Raw genomic sequence first — 20,324 nt, 5'->3', positions numbered from 1 at the left:
AGGGTGACTTTCATCACACAGGGTGACTTTCATCAGACAGGGTGACTATCATCAGAGAGGGTGACATTCATCAGACAGGGTGACTTTCATCACACAGGGTGACTTTCATCACACAGTATGACTCATCAGAGAGGGGGACTTTCATCAAATCAAATCATAGTTTATTTGTCATGTGCGCCGAATACAACAGGTGTAGACTAACCAATAGTGCAAAAAAAGGTATTAGGTGAACAATAGGTAAGTAAAGAAATAAAAACAACAGTAAAAATATAGTTAAAAACAGTAGTGAGGGTATATACAGAAGCGAGGCTATAAAAGTAGCGAGGCTACATACAGACACCGGTTAGTCAGGCTGATTGAGGTAGTATGTACATGTAGATATGGTTAAAGTGACTATGCATATATGATGAACAGAGAGCAGCAGTAGCGTAAAAAGAGGGGTTGGCGGGTGGTGGGTTGCGGGACACAATGCAGATAGCCCGATTAGCCAACGTGTGGGAGCACTGGATGGTCGGGCCAATTGAGGTAGTATGAACATATGTACATGAATGTATAGATAAAGTGACTGTCCATATATGATAAACAGAGAGTAGCAGCAGCGTAAAAGAGGGGTTGGGGGGGCACACAATGCAAATAGTACGGGTTGCCATTTGATTACCTGTTCAGGAGTCTTATGGCTTGGGGGTAAAAATTGTTGAGAAGCCTTTTTGTCCTAGACTTGGCACTTCGGTACTGCTTGCCATGCGGTAGTAGAGAGAACACTCTATGACTGGGGTGGATGGTGTCTTTGACAATTTTTAGGGCCTTCCTTTGACACCGCCTGGTTAGAGGTCCTGGATGGCAGGCAGCTTAGCACCAGTGATGTACTGGGCCGTATGCACTACCCTCTGTAGTGCCTTGCGGTCGGAGGCCAAGCAATTGCCTTACCATGCAGTGATGCAACCAGTCAGGATGCTCTCGATGTTGCAGCTGTAGAACCTTTTCAGGATCTCAGGACCCATGCCAAATCTTTAGTTTCCTGAGGGGGAATAGGCTTTGTCGTGCCCTCTTCACAACTGTCTTGGTGTGTTCGGACCATTCTAGTTTGTTGGTGATGTGGACACCAAGGAACTTGAAGCTCTCAACCTGCTCCACTACAGCCCTGTCAATGAGAATGGGGGCGTACTCGGTCCTCCTTTTCCTGTAGTCCACAGTCATCTCCTTAGTCTTGGTTACGTTGAGGGATAGGTTGTTATTCTGGCACCACTCGGCCAGGTCTCTGACCTCCTCCCTATAGGCTGTCTCGTCGTTGTCGGTGATCAGGCCTACCACTGTTGTGGTGTCTGCAAACTTAATGATGTTGTTGGAGTCGTGCCTGGCCATGCAGTCGTGGGTAAACAGGGAGTACAGGAGGGGACTGAGCACCCACCCCGGGGCGGCCCATCAGGAAGTTCAGGATCCAGTTGCAGAGGGATGTGTTTAGTCCCAGGATCCTTAGCTTAGTGATGAGCTTTGAGGGTACTATGGTGTTGAACGCTGAGCTGTAGTCAATGAATAGCATTCCTCCATAAGTGTTCCTTTTGCCCAGGTGGGAAAGGGCAGTGTGGAGTGCAATAGAGATTGCATCATCTGTGGATCTGTTTGGGTGGTATGCAAATTGGAGTGGGTCTAGAGTTTCTGGGATAATGGTGTTGATGTGAACCATTACCAGCCTTTCAAAGCATTTCATGGCTACAGACGTGAGTGCTACGGGTCTGTAGTCATTTAGGCAGGTTGCCTTTTTGTTCTTGGGCATAGGGACTATGGTGGTCTGCTTGAAACATGTTGGTATTACAGACTCAATCAAGGACATGTTGAAAATGTCAGTGAAGACACTTGCCAGTTGGTCAGCACATGCCCGGAGCACACGTCCTGGTAATCCGTCTAGCCCCGCAGCCTTGTGTTTGTTGACCTGTTTAAAGGTCTTACTCATGTTGGCTACAGAGAGCTTGATCACACAGTCATCTGGAACAGCTGATGCTCTCATGTATGCCTCAGTGTTGCTTGTCTCGAAGCGAGCATAGAAGTGATTTAGCTCGTCTGGTAGGCTTGTGTCACTGGGCAGCTCGTAGCTGGGATTCCCTTTGTAGTCTGTAATAGTTTGCAAGCCCTGCCACATAAGATGAGTGTCAGAGCCGGTGTAGTATGATTCAATCTTAGCCCTGTATTGATGCTTTGCCTGTTTGATGGTTCGTTGCAGGGCATAACAGGATTTCTTGTAAGCTTCTGGGTTAGAGTCCTGCACCTTGAAAGTGGCAGCTCTGCCCTTAAGCTCAGTGCGAATGTTGCCTGTAATCCATGGCTTCTGGTTGGGGTATGTACGTACAGTCACTGTGGGGACGAAGTCCTCGATGCACTTATTGATAAAGCCAGTGACTGATGTGGTGTACTCCTCAATGCCATCAGAAGAATCCCGGAACATGTTCCAGTCTGTGATAGCAAAACAGTCCTGTAGTTTAGCATCTGCTTCATCTGACCACTTTTTTATAGACCGAGTCACTGGTGCTTCCTGCTTTAATTTTTGCTTGTAAGCAGGATTCAGGAGGATAGAGTTGTGGTTGGATTTATCAAATGGAGGGCGAGGGAGAACTTTGTACGCGTCTCTGTGTGTGGAGTACAGGTGATCTAGAATTTATTTTCCCTCTGGTTGCACATTTCACATGTTGATAGAAATTTGGTAGAATTGATTTAAGTTTCCCTGCATTAAAGTCTCCGGCCACTAGGAGTGCCACCTCTGGGTGAGTGGTTTCCTGTTTGCTTATTTCCTTATACAGCTGACTGAGTGCGGTCTTAGTGCAAGTATCTGTCTGTGGTGGTAAATAAACAGCCACAAAAAGTATAGCTGAAAACTCTCTAGGCAAGTAGTGTGGCCTACAATTTATCACAAAATACTCTACTTCAGGCGAGCAAAATCTGGAGACTTCCTCAGATTTCGTGCACCAGTTGTTGTTTACAAAAAGCACAGACCGCTCCCCCTCGTCTTACCAGAGTGTGCTGTTCTATCTTGCCGGTGCAGCGTATATCCCGCTAGCTGAATATCCATGTCGTTATTCAGCCATGATTCCGTGAAACATAGGATATTACAGTTTTTGATGTCCCGTTGGTAGGATATTCGTGATCTTACCTCTTCTAATTTATTGTCCAATGATTGCACGTTGGCGAGTAATATTGACGGTAACGGCAGCTTTCCCACTCACCTTCTGCGGGTTCTCACGAGGCATCCCGCTCTGTGTCCCCTGTACCTGCGTTTCGTCCTCTTGCAAATAACGGGGATGTCGGCCCTGTCGGGTGTTTGGAGACTGTCCTGTGTGTCTTGCTTGTTGAAGAAAAAATCTTTGTCTAATCCGAGGTGAGTGATCGCTGTCCTATTATCCAGAAGCTCTTTTTTGCCGTAAGAGACGGTTGCAGAAACATTATGTACAAAATAAGTTACAAATAACGCAAAAAAACCCCACATAATAGCACAATTGGTTGTGCGCCGTAAAACTGCTGCCATTTCTTCCAGCGCCATCAGACAGGTTGATTCATCAGAGAGGGTGACTTTCTTCAGACAGGGTGACATTCATCAGAGAGGCTGACTTTCATCAGACATGGTGACTCATCAGAGAGAGTGACATTCATCAGAGAGAGTGACATTAATCTGAGAGGGTGACTAATCAGAGAAGGTGACATTCATCAGAGAGGGTGACTTTCATCAGACAGTGTGACATTCATCAGACAGGGTGACTTTCACACACAGGGTGACATTCATCAGAAAGGGTGACTTTCATCAGACAGGGTGACTTTCATCACACAGGGTGACATTCATCAGACAGGGTGACTTTCATCAGACCGGGTGACTTTCATCACACAGGGTGACTTTCATCAGACAGGGTGACTATCATCAGAGAGGGAGAAATTCATCAGAGAGGGTGACATTCATCAGACAAGGTGACTCATCAGAGAGGGTGACATTCATCAGTATGACTCATCAGAGAGGGTGACTTTCATCAGACAGGCTGACATTTATTAGAGAGGGTGACATTCATCAGACAGGGTGGCATTCATCAGACAGGGTGACTTTCATCAGACAGGGTGACATTCTTCAGAGAGGGTGATTCATCAGACAGGCTGACATTCATCAGAGAGATTGACTCATCAGGTAGGGTGACATTCATCAGAGAGGGTGACTCATCAGACAGGTTGACTCATTAGAGAGGGTGACATTCATCAGGGAGTGGGACTCATCAGAGAGGGTGACATTCAAAAGAGAGGGTGACTTTCATCAGACAGGGTGACATACCTCAGAGAGGATAACTCATCAGAGAGGTTGACATTCATCTCAAGGCTTTCATTCTTTCTTTCAACCTGTAATTTTCAGCCAATCAATCTGCAGCCAACCCCTGTGGTGGAGTGAAGTGGAGTGTGAGCACTGGTGGGTCAGCTCTGCTACTGCTCTGGGTCTCCTGGAGGACTGGGTGATAGATTACTGTCTCCCCATGGGCGAAGTTACAGGCCTGGAGGTCTGGATGGTACAGTAGGGCCTTATCTCTAGGCCCAGTTAGGACCCAGTGAGGGCTGAGGACGGGTGGGAGGGAATACACACACACACACACACACACACACACAGACACCCACACATACAGACATACAGGCAGGGGCAGCAAGAGGCAACATACAAGAATAAAGAGGGGGAAGGGCCGGGAGGGAGAGAGAGGACACCTTCTGGTGTTCACATGAACTGTGTGTCATAGTGAGCCTCAGGCTGCCCGTTACTCCTGTTCTACACTCAAAGAAAAAAGGGTTCCAAAAGGGATCTTCGGCTGTCCCCATAGGAGAACACTATTTGGTTCCAGGTAGAACCCACAAGCGGTGTGTGTGTGTGTGTGTGTGTGTGTGTGTGTGTGTGTGTGTGTGTGTGTGTGTGTGTGTGTGTGTGTGTGTGTGTGTGTGTGTGTGTGTGTGTGTCTCTGTGTGTGTGTGTGTGTCTCTGTGTGTGTGTGTGTGTCTCTGTGTGTGTGTGTCGTCAGCAGTTCCTGGTACAGTAGCTCAGTACACAGAAGTGAGTCAAACACACACAGTGTAACTTTATGTGATGACTACAGGGAGGGTGATGACTGGTTTAAGTGATGACTACAGGGAGGGTGATGACTGGTTTAAGTGATGACTACAGGGAGGGTGATGACTGGTATACAGTGGTTCTTCCTTTAAATAACGTGCCATAGAATTCTGCGGCACCCCGCAAGCTGTGCTGCAGTACGCCACACTCTTCTTTGCTATACCTAGTATGATAGTAGAACACAACTCCAGTGTATGCTGTCATGAAGTGGCCCTTTCTGGGTGTAGATTGTGACCCCCCCCCCTCTCTCCTAACCCAGGTTTTATTATCTCAAGTCATAAATTCCTGGCAGAGACTCTGTCCCCCGGTCATGCAAAAAGAGAGTGAGAGAGCACAGAGAGAGACCAAAGGACTAGACTTGGCCAAACTCCTAAATCCCCATAATGGGAGAATTAAACAATATTTATACTTTCGAGAATGTAGGAATGGGCCGTGGACACTAAAGGCACAGTTATGACAGGTGTGTTTCATTTGTTGATCTCATGAAGGACAGGAAACAACCATAACGGTATCTCTTAAAGTGTACATTTCCCAGCTGTCAGGTTTACATCTAAATATTGTGAAACGTATGTGATTAAACATTACGATTTGTGAAAAGATGTAATGTGATATTAACCTTCTAAATGAGAGTATGGATTTTCATATAAAGATGAACTAGTCAGTGGCCACACCTGTGAGCCCAGACATCACATTAGGCTTCATAGAACCGCCCCTTCTTCGACAGAGGATAAAACTCACTCCTGAAGAAATTCACACCAGACCAAAACATGCCGGGTGACGCTGGTGTGTGAAGTGATTTAAACTACAACTCTACCTAAGGAAAAGACTATACCATATGGAGAATTGGCTACATAGCTGGAAATGGTTAAACTCTGACACTATCGATCCCTATAGAATAAGAGCAAATCTTAGATGTTTTATTACTAGTCTGCAGCTATAAATTATGTAAGTCTAGAGCGAGAATAATGTCAACCGCTGAAGCAACTATTCTATGAGAACATGTCTGAATGGTACTCTGAAGTATTCATTCTAACCATCAACAACCACGAAAGACATTGCAACTTGAATGAAAGTTAACCAGAGACTCTGATGAACCCTACAGGACGATCGAGGATTCCAACAGAGAAGACAACAACCACATATGGGCGTAAATATATATACATTGCAATTATTCTCGAAAGAGCGGCCGTTCATGTGCAAAGGATTAGCATTTCAATGAATATAATTATAGACTGTGTGTAATGAATCCATTTAGTCTTTCCCGCTCTTTCTCAGTCCCACCCATTTCCTTTGGTCTACCAAGCTGTCATATTGGCTTAGCCCACTAGGGACTTTTCTATCATTGTTAGTAACCAATATCTACAGTTTGTTTGTTATGTATTTCTGTGATTATTTAGTTAGTTAGTAAATAAAAAATTAAGCCAATTTGTATGTTGCTGATTCATAATTTATGCTAGGGTTCCAAGAATTTTACGACGTTCGGAATGAGACTAACAAGGTAATAATAATACATTCATGAGAATGAGTAATCGATCAGACATAAAAATATCTGAAGAGTTATATTCGGAAAATATAGCTCTGTAAATCAAAATTTTCCTTGGTGCCCCGACTTCCTAGTTAATTAAGTTTACATGATTAGTTTAATCACGTAATAATAATTACACATAGAGAATTGATTTGATAAAATAACAGTCTACACATTTAATGATAGTAAAGACATGACAATACCTTACTGTTACCTACAAGTATTTTGGTCTTTTCTCTACATATTACTAAACTAAAACAGAACCGGACTGAACGACAGTGTTCTGCTAAAGTACTGAGTGCTGCAGTATATCCTGGTAATCTTCTTGACAGTGTTCTGTTCCACTCTGTAATGTTCTGGGCTCTGCTTGGGGGTATTTCTTTCTATGCAGTGTGATACTGAGGTGGTGTAAAATAGAGAGCGCATTGTCTCTGAGCCGCCCACTCCACGGTCCCTGTCTGATGACAGCTCCAAAGAGGACAATAGGAGAAGATAAAAGCAGGAGAGGTATCTACCTTACATACCCGCAGCCCACAATAAGATGAGACAGAAAGAGAGAGGTAGAGAGAGAGAAGGGAGAGATAGAAAGTGCCATCCGAAGCGCTCTTGTCTAATCATAAAGCCTTTGTGTGCAGATATACTGTTGTCATCAGAACTGGATATGGGCGCCCCCCAACCCCCCCACCCACCCACACACACACACACACACACACACACACACACACACACACACACACACACACACACACACACACACACACACACACACACACACACACACACACACACACACACAGAGACCTTTAGTCTAGAAATACCATGTCAGCTTCAGGACTGGCAGGCACGACTCCTTAGAGACCCATACTGTCACCCATTCACACTACTTCCTTCCTTATAACCCACCTCTCCATGCCTCTACCTCTCTCCTACTTGTCTACCCCCAACCTCCTTCTATTTCTCTACTTCCTCTCTCCTTCCTCTCGTCTACCCCCTCACCTCTCCTAAACCCCCACCCAGCTCTATCAACCCCGCTCTCTTTCCTGTCCTCTCTTCCTCTTCTCTCTTTTTCTTGCCCGTCTCATCTCCTCTCCCCTCCCCCTCTCCCTCTCCTCTACTTTCCTTCTCCCATTCCCCTCAGCACTGTTGACACAGGACATCTGTACATGGCCAACACTGATCTTAAGAGACACCTGATCCATCCCTCACTATGAGACAGGAAGAGACAGGATGAGGAAAATGCTAAAAAGGTCACGAGTGAATTATGCAAGAGCTCTAGAGCAGAAACAACATGAGGTATGTCAACAGCAACACAAACACCCTGTGAAATAGCAGTGTCTTAATACTTTAACCCAGTGTTGAAGAGGCCTAGTAACTAAGAGTCAGAACTAGTGATTCACATCCTTTCTCCTTCACACCTGCGGTTAGTAAAGCCACCAGTTATGGATTAAGCATAGAGGTGACTACAGATGTAGGATCTTAATTTGACCTATATTGTCACAGCAAAATAATCCTGCAATAACAGGATTTGAACATTGATTCCATAATTCTGCTTGAGTAGGCTACAATAAAAGTGCAATACTGTTTGTATAACCGTGTGTTAGTGTGGATTTTCAGTGAATTTATGTAAATCATGAAGTTCATCGGCATTTCCCGCACTAAAAATTCTCAGCAACAAAAGAGTGATCAAATTAAGATCCTACAACTGTAAGATGTTCTTTGATAGGGCTCTCCATTCCACCAGTGTAAGCTCCACTCACAGTTCGATGGCTTTGTTCCACATGATGACGTAGCCTGAGAGTGTGAACGACTCCACGTTGACGATGTGGATGTTTCCTTTCTCTGTGCCGATGTACAGCCATTTACTCTGGAATGGCAGGTGGACGAATGTGATCCTGGAAAACAGAGAGAAAAGAGTGAGAACATTTATGTAGGAGCTAAGAGAGAGATAGAGACACAGAGAGATAGAGACACAGAGAGGTAGTAAAAGTAATAGTATTAGACAAAGAGAGAGAGAAAAAAGAAAGACAGAAGGATATTGCTGGTGATAACTGATTTGCATTTTACAACACAGAAACTGTGTAGATCAAGAATCTTCCTCAGTGTGTATTGATTTATACAGTGAGATAAATAATGCTTAGCTAAGACCAAGGTGACGGTAGAGGTGCTTAAAACTCTTTTGGGCACCTAATTACCGGACTGATTCAAGAGGAGAGGACTGGACCAGAACACATATTACTCTTCCTTCCCTCCTTCTCTACCTTTCATCAATCTGTTTCATCTTCTATCTTTCATCACTTCGTCCAATCATTCCACTTGTCCTTCAGCCATCAATCCATCCATTTATCCATCCATCTATCTAGACGAAGTTTAATGAATGGTTAACCTGTTAGGGCTAGGGGGCAGCATTGACACGGCTGGATAAAAAACATACCCGATTTAATCTGGTTACCACTCCTACTCAGTAACTAGAATATGCATATACTTATTACATATGGATAGAAAACACCCTAAATTTTCTAAAACTGTTTGAATGGTGTCTGTGAGTATAACAGAACTCAAATGGCAGGTCAAAACCTGAGAGATTCCTTTACAGGAAGTGGCCTGTCTGACCATTTGTTGAACTTCTTTTCCATCTCTATCATTTACTAAGGATCTCTGCTCTAACGTGACACTTCCCACGTCGTCCATAGGCGCTCAGAGCCCGGGAAAAAACAGAATGTCGTCATTCCAGCCCCAGGCTGAAACACATTATCGCCTTTCTCAAGTGGCCGATCAAGAGACACTAGCTTATGCGCGTGACCCCGACCGCCCCCGCCTTTGGGATTTTTTCCTCTGTTTGCCGAAAAGGAGATTCCCTGTCGGAATATTATCGCTTTTCTACGAGAAAAATGTCGTAAAAATTGATTTTAAACAGCGGTTGACATGCTTCGAAAGTACGGTAATGGAATACTTAGAATTTTATTGTCACGAATTGCGCCAAGCGCGTGACACTTCTTTACTATTTCGGATAGTGTCTGGAACGCATCGAACAAAACGCCGCTATTCGGATATAACGATGGATTATTTTGGACCAAACCAACATTTGTTATTGAAGTAGCTGTCCTGGGTGTGTATTCTGACGAAGACAACAAAAGGTAATGACATTTTTATAATAGTAAATATGATTATGGTGAGTGCTAAACTTGCCGGGTGTCTAAATAGCGAGCCCGTGATGACTGGGCTATGTACTTAGAATATTGCAAAATGTGCTTTCACCAAAAAGCTATTTTAAAATCGGACATATCGAGTGCATAGAGGAGGTCTGTATCTATAATTCTTAAAATAATTGTTATGCTTTTTGTGAACGTTTATCGTGAGTAATTTAGTAAAATGTTAGCGAATTCCCCGGAAGTTTGCGGGGGTATGCTAGTTCTGAACGTCACATGCTAATGTAAAAAGCTGGTTTTTGATATAAATATGAACTTGATTGAACAAAACATGCATGTATTGTATAACATAATGTCCTAGGGTTGTCATCTGATGAAGATCATCAAAGGTGAGTGCTGCATTTAGCTGTCTTCTGGGTTTTGGTGACATTATATGCTGGCTTGAAAAATGGGTGTCTGATTATTTCTGGCTTGGTACTCTGCTGACATAATCTAATGTTTTGCTTTCGTTGTAAAGCCTTTTTGAAATCGGACAGTGTGGTTAGATTAACGAGAGTCTTATCTTTAAATGGCTGTAAAATAGTCATATGTTTGAGAAATTGAAGTAATAGGATTTTTAAGGTTTTGAAAATCGCGCCACAGGATAGCCGTGGCTGTTACGTAGGTGGGACGAATTCGTCCCGCCTAGCCTAGAGAGGTTAACCTGTTATGGCTAGGGGCAGTATTTTCACGGCCGGATAAAAAACGTACCCGATTTAATCTGATTATTAGCTTTGGATAGAAAACACTCCAAAGTTTCTAAAACTGTTTGAATGGTGTCTGTGAGTATAACAGAACTCATTTGGCAGGCCAAAACCTGAGAAGATTCCATGCAGGAAGTGCCCTGTCTGACAATTTCTTGCCCTTCTTGATTATCTCTATCCATTACAGGGGATCTCTGCTGTTACGTGACACTTCCTACGGCTCCCATGGGCTCTCAGAAGGCGGCAAAAAGCTGAATCGTGGCTTTGCAGGCTCTGGCTGAAAAAAAGTAGCGTGTTTGGGTAGTGGCTGGTCACAGTACTGTGAGACTCAGGCTCGTGCCCGAGTCGACCCCGTGCTTTATTTTCTTTCGTCTGTTTACCTAAACGCAGATTCCCGGTCGGAATATTATCGCTTTTTTACGAGAAAAATGGCATAAAAATTGATTTTAAACAGCGGTTGACATGCTTCGAAGTACAGTAATGGAATATTTAGAAATCTTTTGTCACGAAAGGCGCCATGCTCGTGACCCTTATTTACACTTCGGATAGTGTCTTGAACGCACGAACAAAATGCCGCTATTTGGATATAACAATGGATTATTTTGAACCAAACCAACATTTGTTATTGAAGTAGCAGTCCTGGGAGTGCATTCTGACGAAGAACACCAAAGGTAATCAAACTTTTGTAATAGTAAATCGGAGTTTGGTCAGGGCTAAACTTGGTGGGTGTCTAAATAGCTAGCCGTGATGGCTGGGCTATCTACTCAGAATATTGCAAAATGTGCTTTCACCGAAAAGCTATTTTAAAATCGGACACCTCGATTGCACAAAGGAGTTCTGTATCTATAATTCTTAAAATAATTGTTATGTTTTTTGTGAACATTTATCGTGAGTAATTTAGTAAATTCACCGGATGTTTGCGGGGGGTATGCTAGTTCTAAACGTCACATGCTAATGTAAAAAGCTGGTTTTTGATATAAATATGAACTTAATTGAACAAAACATGCATGTATTGTATAACATAATGTCCTAGGTGTGTCATCTGATGAAGATCGTCAAAGGTTAGTGCTGCATTTAGCTGTGGTTTTGTTTTTTGTGACATTATATGCTAGCTTGAAAAATGGGTGTCTGATTATTTCTGGCTGGGTACTCTGCTGACATAATCTAATGTTTTGCTTTCGCTGTAAAGCCTTTTTGAAATCGGAAAGTGTGGTTAGATAAAGGAGAGTCTTGTCTTTAAAATGCTGTGAAATAGTCATATGTGTGAAAAATTGAAGTTTTTGTATTTTTGAGGAATTTGTCATTCGCGCCACGCCTATCATTGGATATTGGAGCAGGTGTTCCGCTAGCGGAACGTCTAGATGTAAGAGGTTAAAAGCCTATGAACACCCCATCAGTCTCTACCTAGGTCCCAACGGTCATCTATCCCCAACTAGTCATTTTGACCTGGAATCAGCTCTTTAAAAGAAGCCCTTCAAGACTTCCTAATGGTGCTTCATGAATAAAAAAGGACCAATGTGGGTCGACTCAGTCATCAAACCAGGCCTGATATACCTGAACAGATCACTTCTGACCAGATCCACACTCCCCCAGGGAAGGAGGGAGAGGAAAGAAGAGAGGAAGTAGAATAGCATTATTGTAGAGTTAGCTAAGGGTTGGGTATCAAATGGTGAATGAAGAGGAGATAGTCAACCACTTTGTAGGATTCAAGCCCACATCTAATCCAAAAATGCCCTTCAAAAATGCACACTGCAGCCATTTGAGAGTTTTAGCATGAGAATCATGGGCTGTATGCATGACGCATCACACCATTCCTGGATCATCCATCATTATCCATGTCCTATCTCTCCTCCCTTTTTCGCTCTCTATCTCTTCCACTCTCTCTCTCTCTCCCCTCCCTCTCCCTCTCTCCTCTGTCTCTCTTCCACTCTCTGTCTCTACCTCTCCTCTTTCTCTCTGTCTCTCCTTCTTCTCTTTGTCTGTCTGGGTCTGGTTCTGCCCTGTTGGCTACAGGGATTGGTACAAGAGCCCTTAAAGTGGTCCTGTCCCATAGGCTCTGCTCATCCCTGCCGTTCCCTGACTAGTCAAGGGGCCCCAATGACGTATGATACACAACTCATGAACATGAGTATCATCCGATTCTGTTGGACTGGACACACATGCACGCAGAGTCACACACATACACACAAGTGGAGGTTCCTCAGAGGCGGAAGCGGAGGCCCATCCTCCTCAATGAATCTTATAAAAATAAAAATAGTGAAACATTAAAAAAGTTAAACTTTTTAGATAAAACTATACCAAATATATTAATGTCACCAAATAAATGATTAAAACACACTGTTTTGGAATGAAGGTCTACAGTAGCCTCAACAGCACTCTGTAGGGTAGCACCACGGTGTAGCCAGAGGACAGCTTGTTTCTGTCCTCCTCTAGGTACATTGACTTCAATACAAAACCTAGGAGACTCATGGTTCTCATCCCCTTCCATAGACTTACACAGTAATTATGACAACTTCGGAGGACGTTCTCCAACCTATCAGAGTTCTTGCAGCATGAACTGACATGTTGTCGACCCAATTAAAGGATCAGAGAATGAATATAGTACTGAAAGAATAGCACTACTAGCTAGCACTGCAGTGCATATATGTGGTGAATAGTTGACTAAAAGAGAAAGAAAGACAATATTTGAACAGTTTTGAACAAATTAATTTATTTCAAAATGAAGGAGAAGTGAGAGAGAGATATCATTGTATTTTTTTTCACTTTCACTTAGCTAGTGAATGCAGCTAGCTAGTTTAGCCTACTCAAATACCCGGCTCAAACAGAGAGGGATGCTATGTTAGCTAGCTGGCTATGGCTATACAACACTGGAATTCTCCCAAGTTGAGGTAAGTTTTTGGTTTTATTAATTAATTGCCACCTGCTAAAATGCTTGCTGACTGTATACTGTACTGCATGATTGTAGCGGGTTTACTAACACGTTAGTTCTAGCTATACCTATGACGTTAGCTAATATGGTTGACAACAATGTGTGTAGTGGTGAACGGTTATGATATGAAGGTTTGCTTGGAAAGGTTTTTTCGCCTGGTCACAGACAGCTGGTGTTGTGCACTGATGTCCACAAGCGAAGGGAAAAGGTGAGAGAAAATGATCATGCTGTTTGTATGTGGCTGCTATGAAAGTGTTTGTGTGTGGTCAGGGGTGAATTCATTCCGCTGATTCTGTAGAAAAATATTTCTTAAACAGAACAAACGGGATAAAAATATCATAATTTGTCTAATACAAACTCTCATTTGCAACTATTGGACTAATGATTACACCCTAGATCAGCTAGATTACTCTAAATGTTCCTCTTGACCTGAGCACCTTTGTTGTAAACTTTCATTCATAGGATAGGTTGTAGCAATCTCATGATGGGTATAGGGAAAATTAGAGTATCATGTAGTATCCTTAACCTTACATTGAGCTGGGTGAATGGACTATGAATGACAATCATCCAATATGCTGTAATGGAAATAAGGCCCCCCAAAAATGTTCCTCCCTCATCTTAAACGTCACACACCTCTCACACATGCACACAGCTGTACACACAGCTCTCCCTCTCCTTTTCATCCCATCCAATCTTCTCCTCTCCCTTCCTCTCTCTCTTCCCGTGTCCATCTTTTAGATTATCTTTCTCACTTGCTCCCCAAATCCAACCCGCCTCCTCGCCCTCTCTTTCTCTAGGTGTTTTTCTCCCTCTCTCCCTCTCCCTCTCTGTATCTCAGTATCTTTCTGGCTGCAGGGCAGTAGTGAGAAGCAGTGCATACTGTCAGACTATACACAAACACACACACACCTGGGTAGAGCTGGTCCCTGTCTCCACTCCACTGCTCTGCAGTATAATTAATATATTCATGGGTTTGAGGAGAGGTGTCAGGCTGCTCGACATGCATACACACACACACTCGCACGCACACACATACACACACGGGCGGACTGTGAACCTGGCATTTCTAAAACGCCAACCCATTTTTTTCCTTTTGACCAAAATGCCAGATGGCCAATCCGCCCCTGCACACACACAAACAAAATCACAAAGCAGGTGAACACTCGCGGACACCAATATACTTACATAACAAAACACAATCACTCATTCATGCATACACAAACACATGCTTAACCAGGACACACAACAGATCACACATGCATAGGTTGTCATGACGGCTATTGTTACCCCAGGAAATCTTAACTCTTATTACATACAGCTGGGAGGAACTATTGGATATAAGAGCAACGTCAACTTACCAACATTATGACCAGGAATACGACTTTCCCAAAGTGGATCCTCTGTTTGGTCCACCACCCAGGACAATGGATCGGCTCCCAGCAAGCGACCCAAAACAACGGTGCCGCACAAGGGGCAGACGGAACGGTCTTCTGGTCAGGCTCCGTAGACGGGCATATTGCCCACCGCTCCCGAGTATACTACTCGCCAATGTCCAGTCTCTTGACAACAAGGTAGACGAAATCCGAGCAAGGGTTGCCTTCCAGAGAGACATCAGAGATTGTAACATTCTCTGTTTCACGGAAACATGGCTCACTCGGGATACGTTATCAGAGTCGGTACAACCACCTGGTTTCTCCACGCATCGCGCCGACAGAAACAAACATCTCTCTGGTAAAAGAAGGGCGGGGGTGTATGCCTTATGATTAACGAGTCGTGGTGTGATCATAACAACATACAGGAACTGAAGTCCTTTTGTTCACCTGACGTAAAATTCCTTACAATCAAATGCCAACTGCATTATCTACCATGAGAATTCTCTTTGATTATAATCACAGTTGTGTATATCCCCCCCAAGCAGACACCTCGACCGCCCTGAAAGAACTTCATTGGACTCTATGTAAACTGGAAACCACATATCCTGAGGCTGCATTTATTGTAGCTGGGGATTTTAACAAGGCTAATCTGAAAACAAGGCTCCCTAAATTTTATCAGCATATCGAATGCGTGACCCGACTGGCAAAATTCTGGATCATTGTTACTCTAACTTCCACAAAGCATACAAAGCCCTCCCTCGCCGTCTTTTCGGCAAATCTGACCACGGCTCCATTTTGTTGCTCCCAGCCTATAGACAGAAACTAAAACAGGAAGCCCCCGTGCTCAGATCTGTTCAACGCTGGTCCGGCCAATCTGATTCCACGCTTCAAGATTGCTTCGATCATGTCGACTGGGATATGTTCTAGATAGCGTCGAACAACAACATTGATGTATACGCTGATTCAGTGAGCGAGTTTATTAGCAAATGCATCGGTGATGTTGTACCCACGTCGACTATTAAAACCTTCCCCAACCAGAAAACGTGGATTGATGGCAGCATTCGCGCAAAACTGAAAGCGCGAAGCACTGCTTTTAATCAGGGCAAGGCGACCTGAAACATGACCGAATACAAACAGTGTAGCTATTCCCTCCGCAAGACAATCAAACAAGCTAAGCGTCAGTATAGAGACAAAGTAGAGTCGCAATTCAACGGCTCAGACACGAGAGGTATGTGGCAGGGTCTACAGTCAATCACGAACTACAAAAAGAAAACCAGCCCCGTCGTGGACCCCGATGTCTTGCTCCCAGACAAACTAAACAATTTCTTTGCTCGCTTTGAGGACAATACAGTGCCACTGACACGGCCCACTACCAAAACCTGCGGGCTCTCCTTCACTGCAGCCAATGTGAGTAAAACATTTAAACGTGTTAACCCTTGCAAGGCTGCCGGCCCAGACGGCATCCCTAGCCGCGTCCTCAGAGCATGTGCAGACCAGCTGGCTGGTGTGTTTACGGACATATTCAATCAATCCCTATCCCACTCTGCTGTTCCCACATGCTTCAAGAGGGCCACCATTGTTCCTGTTCCCAAGAAAGCTAAGGTAACTGAGCTAAATGACTCTCAATCCATAGCACTCACTTCCGTCATCATGAAGTGCTTTGAGATAGTAGTCAAGGATCATATCACCTCCACCCTACCTGACATCCTAGACCCACTCCAATTTGCTTACCGCCCCAATAGGTCCACAGACGACGCAATCGCAATCACACTGCACACTGCCCTAACCCATCTGGACAAGAGGAATACCTATGTAAGAATGCTGTTCATCAATTACAGCTCAGCATTTAACACCATAGTACCCTCCAAACTCGTCATTAAGCTCGAGACCCTGGGATGTTAACAACATCTCCACCCCGCTGATCCTCAACACTGGGCCCCACAAGGGTGCGTTCTCAGCCCTCTCCTGTACTCCCTGTTCACCCATGACTGCGTGGACATACATGCCTCCATCTCAAAATCATCAAGTTTGCAGACGACACTACAGTGGTAGGCTTGATTACCAACAACGACGAGACAGCCTACATGGAGGAGGTGAGGGCCCGCGGAGTGTGGTGTCAGGAAATTAACCTCACACTCAACATCAACATAACAAAGGAGATGATCGTGGACTTCAGGAAACAGCAGAGGGAGCACCCCCCTCTCCACATCAACGGAGAAGGTGGACTGTTTTAAGTTCCTTGGCGTACACATCCCAGACAAACTGAAATGGTCCACCCGCACAGACAGAGTGGTGAAGAAGGTGCAACAGCGCCTCTTCAATCTCAGGAGGCTGAAGAAATTTGGCTTGTCACCAAAAACACTCACAAACTTTTCCAGATGCACAATCGAGAGCATCCTGTCGGGCTGTATCACCACCTGGTACGGCAACTGGTCCGCCCACAACCGTAAGGCTCTCCAGAGGGTAGTGAGGTGTGCACAACGCATCACCGGGTGCAAACTACCTGCCCTCCAGGACACCTACAGCACCCGATGTTACAGGAAGGCCAAAAAGATCAGAGGACAACAACCACCTGAGCCACTGCCTGTTCACCACGCAATCATCCAGAAGGCGAGGTCAGTACAGGTGCATCAAAGGCCATCAGACTGTTAAACAGCCATCACTAACATTGAGACTCAAATCTCTAGCCACTTTAACAATAAAAAATTTGATGTAATAAATGTATCACTAGTCACTTTAAACAATGCCACTTTATATAATGTTTACATATCCTACATTACTCATCTCATATGTATATACTGTACTCTATACTGTTCGGCCATCGCTCATCCATATATTTATATGTACATATTCTTATTCATTCCTTTACACTGTAAAAGGTAGTTGTTGTGAAAATGTTAGATTACTTGTTAGATGTTACTGCATGGTCGGAACTAGAAGCACAAGCATTTCGCTACACTCGCATTAACATCTGCTAACCATGTGTATGTGACCAATACCATTTGATTTGATTTGATTTGTAGTTAGAGATGAGAAGATACCATCTGGATGACTGGAAATTTTGTCACCGGTAAGAATGACACTGGGACAATTCATCATTACTACGCTTGGGTAGTGCAAACCAGCCAACAAAATTAATACACACATAACTGTTCTGCTGGTAATTTAGCATGCCATCATGATTTGAAATCAGTACCGTATACAGGAACAACCAGTTAAATTTATTGATGTTGCTAGAGATTAATGTGACAGAAGAATAGAAACAAAATAGATGAATCGTTGTATTGCACCAGTCTGTTGGAAGCTCTGCCAGCCTATGAAATCAGCTAGATGTTGTAATGCGTCCTGGTACCAGTCTGTTGGTAGTTCTGACAGCCTATGAAATCAGCTAGATGTTGTAATGCGTCCTGGTACCAGTCTGTTGGTAGTTCTGCCAGCCTATGAAATCAGCTAGATGTTGTAATGCGTCCTGGTACCAGTCTGTTGGTAGTTCTGACAGCCTATGAAATCAGCTAGATGTTGTAATGCGTCCTGGTACCAGTCTGTTGGTAGTTCTGACAGCCTATGAAATCAGCTAGATGTTGTAATGCGTCCTGGTACCAGTCTGTTGGTAGTTCTGACAGCCTATGAAATCAGCTAGATGTTGTAATGCGTCCTGGTACCAGTCTGTTGGTAGTTCTGACAGCCTATGAAATCAGCTAGATGTTGTAATGCGTCCTGGTACCAGTCTGTTGGTAGTTCTGACAGCCTATGAAATCAGCTAGATGTTGTAATGCGTCCTGGTACCAGTCTGTTGGTAGTTCTGCCAGCCTATGAAATCAGCTAGATGTTGTAATGCGTCCTGGTACCAGTCTGTTGGTAGTTCTGCCAGCCTATGAAATCAGCTAGATGTTGTAATGCGTCCTGGTACCAGTCTGTTGGTAGTTCTGACAGCCTATGAAATCAGCTAGATGTTGTAATGCGTCCTGGTACCAGTCTGTTGGTAGTTCTGACAGCCTATGAAATCAGCTAGATGTTGTAATGCGTCCTGGTACCAGTCTGTTGGTAGTTCTGACAGCCTATGAAATCAGCTAGATGTTGTAATGCGTCCTGGTACCAGTCTGTTGGTAGTTCTGACAGCCTATGAAATCAGCTAGATGTTGTAATGCGTCCTGGTACCAGTCTGTTGGTAGTTCTGACAGCCTATGAAATCAGCTAGATGTTGTAATGCGTCCTGGTACCAGTCTGTTGGTAGTTCTGACAGCCTATGAAATCAGCTAGATGTTGTAATGCGTCCTGGTACCAGTCTGTTGGTAGTTCTGACAGCCTATGAAATCAGCTAGATGTTGTAATGCGTCCTGGTACCAGTCTGTTGGTAGTTCTGACAGCCTATGAAATCAGCTAGATGTTGTAATGCGTCCTGGTACCAGTCTGTTGGTAGTTCTGCCAGCCTATGAAATCAGCTAGATGTTGTAATGCGTCCTGGTACCAGTCTGTTGGTAGTTCTGACAGCCTATGAAATCAGCTAGATGTTGTAATGCGTCCTGGTACCAGTCTGTTGGTAGTTCTGACAGCCTATGAAATCAGCTAGATGTTGTAATGCGTCCTGGTACCAGTCTGTTGGTAGTTCTGCCAGCCTATGAAATCAGCTAGATGTTGTAATGCGTCCTGGTACCAGTCTGTTGGTAGCTCTGCCAGCCTATGAAACCAGTAGCTCCATAGGAGAATAACTTTAATCTGTTCTAATTATTAGCTTTGGTCAAACAGGGCGAAGATGATTTTCTCCATGCTGCAAACCGTTCTGCAGCCTTGCGAAGCACATGTGCATCTAGTATGGAAAATACGGGCTAGACATCTTGCTAAAACAACATACGGCAAAACGCATGTGCATTTGGTGGACATATGGCATTTGTTCGGTCTGTTTGGACTGGTGTGAACACTCTATCCACACTTGGGAGCACACTAAACAATGCACCATGGTTTGCTCAAAAAGGGTGGTTTCGCATAACACACACACACACATAAATGAATATACACAGAACACACTTCCTTGATCACATTCAAACACACCCATACAACACCTGCACACAAACAAAATTCACCTTCATACTCAAAGACTTGTATTTCAATTCATTCCATAATGCAGTGCACTGCAGGAGAGAATGCAGTCCAGACCAAACACAGGAAAAGAACCAGAGTCGCACAGTATTATTGGTTGTTTGACTGCGAACATTTGATGAACTGCTGCACACAGCATCATAACTTAATATCTCTGAAACATCATTTGAGTAGCAGCATCGCATTTATGAGCTCATCCGATGCAGATTAGGAGAGACGGGCAGTTCCAGGGATATAGGCTACTGAACATAGCCTATTCACATGACAGTTAGAGCAGATATTGAGCGGTTTCCTCATGCATGTTGTTGGAAGACCAAAGTGAAAGTAATATGAAGATTGTAACACACAAGTGATGCTTCATGATAATCATAGATGACTTAATTAACATGAGCATT

The 20,324-nt window shown here is 44.0% G+C and overlaps 1 protein-coding gene across 12 annotated transcripts in view; it reads right to left on the bottom strand.

Annotated features, from left to right (window-relative positions):
• LOC106607991 (syntaxin-binding protein 5) overlaps positions 1–20,324 on the bottom strand; it is a 155,777-nt gene that overhangs the window by 54,607 nt on the left and 80,846 nt on the right. For all 12 annotated transcript variants that reach the window (XM_014205546.2, XM_014205551.2, XM_014205554.2 and 9 more), the window contains exon 5: positions 8,399–8,533. In XM_014205546.2, coding sequence (XP_014061021.1) covers positions 8,399–8,533 — 135 coding nt within the window. The remainder of the gene's footprint in view (positions 1–8,398; positions 8,534–20,324) is intronic.

Source organism: Salmo salar, chromosome ssa06 (genome assembly GCF_905237065.1).
Source record: "Salmo salar chromosome ssa06, Ssal_v3.1, whole genome shotgun sequence".
NCBI classification, from domain to species: Eukaryota; Metazoa; Chordata; class Actinopteri; order Salmoniformes; family Salmonidae; genus Salmo; species Salmo salar.
The sequence above is the reverse complement of the archived record's forward strand: the minus strand, read 5'-3'. Positions and strand labels throughout refer to the sequence as shown.